This window comes from Priapulus caudatus, unplaced genomic scaffold (assembly GCF_000485595.1).
Source record: "Priapulus caudatus unplaced genomic scaffold, Priapulus_caudatus-5.0.1 Scaffold321, whole genome shotgun sequence".
Taxonomy (NCBI): Eukaryota; Metazoa; Priapulida; class Priapulimorpha; order Priapulimorphida; family Priapulidae; genus Priapulus; species Priapulus caudatus.
Genome location: NW_014577382.1, coordinates 113,898 through 119,460, shown reverse-complemented (window position 1 = coordinate 119,460; position 5,563 = coordinate 113,898). Strand labels below are relative to the sequence as shown.

Below are 5,563 nucleotides of genomic sequence, written 5' to 3'. Positions count from 1 at the left end.
GTTCTCGTCCGACGCCGTCGGTCGTCGTTTCGTTTTCTTTTACTTTATTATATATATATATATATATATATATATATATATATATATATATATATATATTAGTGTGCGTGCGTGTGCCGTCTACAGGGTGCCTGCAGGCTGAAATGAACTTTGAATACCCCGTTTTCATCCAGGGGCGAGTTCAGGTTCACCGGTTATACGTACCCGTATAAGCCCTATAGGCCCTCCCCACCACAATTTAATTAACCTATATACTACTATATCACCACAAGTTACAATCACACCGCTTTCACTTTTATGGTTCTCTCTATCGTTCTTTGATATAATTTTAACCGTTATTTGATTACAACATAACTGCAAAACATGTCATCCAGGATTTAATGCTAAAGGGAGACACGTACGTACTTCGTGCTGCATATCTTAATTGCCATGGTGCCCCCCCCCACCCTCGCTGACATCGTGAATATTCATTGCATAGTCTCTAGTCCCGCCCCCTGTATATCGAAGCAGTATTTGGAAACGGCTATTTATTGCTTTCGTAGGTGAAAAAATCGTCTGCGTCGAGCCCAGTTACCCTTACTTTTACGACCTCAGCTATTCCCGCTTGCCGGCGCAGTGCACTCGCCGAGTTCCTTCACTTCAGTCAGCTGAACATCAGTACTGAGAGTGCTGGTCTGATCGCGTGCTCTGCGCGTGCATCCTCAAGCGGAAATGACCCGAATTGAATGAGAGGTATTATCAGGAGTTTGAGCGATTATATTTACTCCTGATATTATTCGTGATTACAGATGCTGATCACTATAGATCTAATGTGACAACAAGCGTGCATAAAGACTGCAATTCAGCCGGCAAAATATTATAGCAAAATGTTCCTGCACGAGATCGACCGAGGCTGGAGTTGGGTGGTGGTCGTAACTTCGTTCATTGCGCACATGCTCATCTATGGCGTCTCTTGGACATACGGGATCTTCAATATGGTGTTCCTGGACGAATTTAAAGGGAACGCCGGTGCAACGGCATGGATTGGTTCCATTAACACAGCATGTCTGCTGGTCATTGGTAAGCCTAGTGAATTATGGTATGAGTAATTATGTGGTAGTACAACGAATTGGGTTGTATTATAGCGTGCGTATTATATATAGAAACAAGCGTACGTAGCGGGGGTACGTAGCGGGGGCCGTAGCGTACGTAGCGGGGGTGCGTTGCGAGGGCCGCAGCGTACGTAGCGGGGGCCGTAGCATACGTAGCGGGGGCCGTAGCGTACGTAGCGGGGGTGCGTTGCGAGGGCCGCAGCGTACGTAGCGGGGGCCGTAGCGTACGTAGCGGGGGCCGTAGCGTACGTAGCGGGGGCTGTAGCGTACGTAGAGAGGGCCGTAGCGTACGTAGCGCGGGCCGTAGCGTACGTAGCGGGGGCCGTAGCGTACGTAGCGAGGGCCGTAGCGTACGTAGCGGGGGCCGTAGCGTACGTAGCGGGGGCCGTAGTGTACGTAGCGGGGGCCGTAGTGTACGTAGCGGGGGCCGTAGTGTATGTAGCGGGGGTACGTAGCGGGGGCCTTACGTATTATAGCGTACGTATTATATATAGAACCGTTTATAGTTAGCATTGCTGATTAGTGTATTACTGTTTAATTTGTTACTAAAGTTACCGGACGAATAAGCTTAATTAAGAAAGGAGTGTGCATATACCATGAAGTTGTGCTTCCAGTTTCGATACACTCTCAATTTACGATATCTTTTTATATGGCTGCATGTGTCTATTAAATAAAATATAAAATCAAAAATATAAATACAAAATCAGTATAAAATCGATCAGTATAAAATCAAGATAAAATCTATAAAATCAGTCGCAAGGCATAAGCCCGGCTTACGTGCAAAGACGCTGCTGCCGTTGCAATAGCAACAGCGCAGACTGTGAATTCAAGGCCGGTTCACATATGGGTTTTTAGGCTTCTTAGTGATATACAAAGTATAATCTGGTGACTACACAGCGTCATATGATGGACAGGGAGCCGTTTTCAGAAACATCGTAAAGTTAATGATAATGTTAATGCTAAGATAAAAATCATTGTAACTGTGTGATTATTGTTTGTGTAATTGCGTTATTTTCATCTTGGTTTTAAAGTTACGAGAGGGTCTAGGATCTCGTAATGTTAAGAGGAAATTTGCGAGGATCTTTCGTTCTCGTAACTTTACGATGTTTCTGTTAACGGTTTAAGAGTCGAAGTTCATGTCAAGACAAATTTTAAGACTAATTTTGTTTCTGACAACGGGCCCTGGTTCCCTAGTTTAACCTTTGATTCACTGCATTGACCAAATTAAGGGGAAATCACAACGCGAAAGTCATCCCTATAAATCTCAATTAACCCTCTAACATAACCAAAAGGATACTTGTCCACAGCATCCATTATAATTTATATTGTCGGAAGTCGACGCATATGATCCCTCTTGGCGTGTTGATTTTATCATTTTAATTAAAATTTTACCTACCGAAATAATGAGCGGTTTTACATGACATTGTTTGTGTATATGAGTCGATCAGTTGAATCTTCCTTGTAGGAATAGAGTTATGATTTTTGTGGTTTGATGTTTTTTTATATTTATAATCATATACCGACCCGCAATTGCAATTCCTAACATTTTAATGAAAGACGCGATCTCATATTCTAGATTTCTAGAATAGGACCACATCTGGATAGGACCACGTCAGTTTCGAAGCATGTAAATTAATGTAAATTACGCACTGTTAGCTACCTATATAGTGAAATTTAATCGGCGCTTTTACACACGTGCAGGTCCGTTCGCCAGTGTGTTGACGAATCGGTTTGGATGTCGTCCGGTAATGGCAGTCGGTGGAGTGATCGCTGCTGCTGGTTACGTGGCTAGCTCCTTTGCGACGGATATATATCACCTGTACTTCAGTTTCGGGATAATGGTCGGTAAGTACAGAACACAGTTTCTTCACACATATATATATCGGCCTTCATCTAGAGAGGCATGATACAAGATTGCGTGGCACAGCTTTGCTGTTGATCCTGAGCGCTGCGCGCGGATGAGACGCCGCGCAGTTCCGCGGGATATGCGCACGCGACCGCGGGGATGTTGAAGTATGAAGCGCTGTCCGCAGTGGAGACGTGCGACAAATTCGAGGCCCGGCGCACGTCTCCACGGCGGTCAGCGGATGGTCTGTACTTTTAGAAGATAACAATGAAGACTTTGTTCTAAATAAGAACTATCGGTTGCTAAATAAGAGCAATATACAGACCCTTGAATTTCTTGACTAGTTAGTCAAAGGGCTTGTTGGGGGTCCATTATGCAGAGTTTCCAATTGAAATGGCTCATGAAATTGGCAAGCGGAATTGTGTTTTTCGGAACTCCAAAGAAAATGTCTCCCTCTTACATGCACCCCTCCCTGATCAATCACGCATTCAGGCGTAAACAATAACAGAGATGAAATTGTGTTGAGTTTGTGGCTCTTGACGCACGTGCATTGACGTACAAGACTACTGTGTTCAATGAATGACGCACTCGTTTATTTCCGACAGCGAGTGAAAATGCCGAAAATGTTTCACTTCGATGCAAAATGCATCGGCCGGGCCTTTCATTATTTACGAAAAGTAACCAGGCTGGCGAAAGACAGTCGGTACAGTAACTGGTCACGTCGGTGACGCCCCATTCATGGCCATCAACGAAGAAGGCGGGGCTTATTGTGATTACGGAGATGCAAAAATGCGATAGAAGGACGTAGCGCAGTGCGCTAAACAGCGTGTTATTTTCGTATTTGTGGCAAACTCTATCGTAGGAAACCGTTCTAACATAGCAGAATGCCCTAGTTGCCCAGATCGGCGATTTGGTGGTCCAATGGGTCCCCACCTATAAAAATATAAAAGACTGGTGCGGCGTAGGCTGTGATTGGAAGACACAAAGTGTCAATCCTCGGCACGCCTCGTCATCATGGCCGCATCACGTGCAGGTGATCGCGTTGATCACTACAGTCAGAACTGGCAAATATCACTAATACCAAGAGCTAACAATAATGTTATTAGCTCTTGCTATTATTATATAAAACTGCTGTGTTATCATTCATAAAATAATATAATAATAAGCCAATAAACCTACCAACTATGAATTAAAATGCGAATTTTGCTGAAGTTATGATTAATACTAATAATGATAATGTATAACTAGTTAATCAATGTAAATGTAATAAAATATTGTTTAATACGCGGCCTTCCTTTCAGGCTGTGGACTAGGCATTGCCTACATTCCTGCTATAGTATCGGTGACAGAACACTTTCACGACAAAAGAACTATCGCCACGGGAATTGCTGTCTCGGGTACAGGCTTTGGCATGCTCGTCTATCCGATTCTTTTCCAATGGCTGCTAGAGAAGTACGTCTGGAGACAGGCGTTGCTCATCACCAGCGGTATAACGTTGAATCTGTGCGTGTGCGCGGCCGCGATCTTCCCGCTAAAAAGAGACTTCAACGTAAACATCGTCAAACCGACGAAGACGCTGAGCGTGTCGATGCTAAAGAAGCCAAACTATACGAAGCTGTGCATAAACAACCTACTCTTCTGCATCGCGCTGTCCATCGCCTACGTTCACCTGCCAGCGTACGCGCACAGCGTCGGCCACACAGAGCAGCTAGCCTCCATGTTGATCTCAGTCATCGGCGTTTCGAACTGCGTAGGAAGAATAACCTTCGGGTTCATGGCTCACCATCCGAAGGTATCCGCGCAGACCTTGTACGTGTCTGCCTTCGGAGCCATCGGTGTCGCTACGTTTTTCGTACCTGCTTCCACCTACTATGGATACATCGTCGCCTACTGCGTGATATTGGGCTTCTTCAGCGCAACTTTTGGCGCCCTACTGCCTCCACTCCTCGTCCAGTTTCTCGGACTACACCGTATGGCCAACGGCTATGGTTTCCTTCTCGTCTACGAAGCAGTGGGGACTCTTTTCGGAGCTCCGGCAGCAGGTGCGAGAGAGCTATATACGTACACGTTACGCACAGAAATACACGATTTTTCTGTAGATTAATTTACTAACATTGAAAAGATTCATCGTAACTAATATCAAATCGGAGATGAGCCATGGAAGTGTGGTTCTAATGCCTGTAACTGTTATATATTATTATTCACTCCTGATATTATTATACATATCAATTATTGTAGCGTTCTTGTGCTTACTGGACCCCGTATACATGGCTATTTTAATGGATAAGTTAATTGATTGGTTAATTGTTTTATATTTTTTAATCAGGAATGATGTATGATGCTGTGCACACCTACACGTCATCCTTCTATATGGCTGGGGCATTTTTCGTGGCTAGTGCTCTTGTCATGTTGATTCCCGTACCGAATGATTCGAAGAAGAGGAATCTTAATAACGAGCTGCATGAGGTTCCACTTTGTGACGTAAATGGAGTCATAAAAAAAGTGTCAGCGTATTCTCTAAAAAAGTAAGTAAAAGTCTCTCTCACCCTCTCTCTGTCTGTCTGTCTGTCTGGCTCTCTCTCTCTCTCTCTCTCTCTCTCTCTCTCTCTCTCTCTCTCTCTCTCTC

At 44.4% G+C, this 5,563-nt stretch overlaps 1 protein-coding gene across 4 annotated transcripts in view; it reads left to right on the top strand.

Moving 5' to 3' along the window:
• The window catches only part of LOC106809000 (monocarboxylate transporter 13-like), a 17,879-nt gene that overhangs the window by 10,351 nt on the left and 1,965 nt on the right, over positions 1–5,563 (top strand). For all 4 annotated transcript variants that reach the window (XM_014811936.1, XM_014811938.1, XM_014811939.1 and 1 more), the window contains 4 exons: positions 789–1,059; positions 2,793–2,936; positions 4,239–4,979; positions 5,264–5,462. In XM_014811936.1, coding sequence (XP_014667422.1) covers positions 867–1,059; positions 2,793–2,936; positions 4,239–4,979; positions 5,264–5,462 — 1,277 coding nt within the window. In that variant the 5' untranslated portion in view covers positions 789–866. The remainder of the gene's footprint in view (positions 1–788; positions 1,060–2,792; positions 2,937–4,238; positions 4,980–5,263; positions 5,463–5,563) is intronic.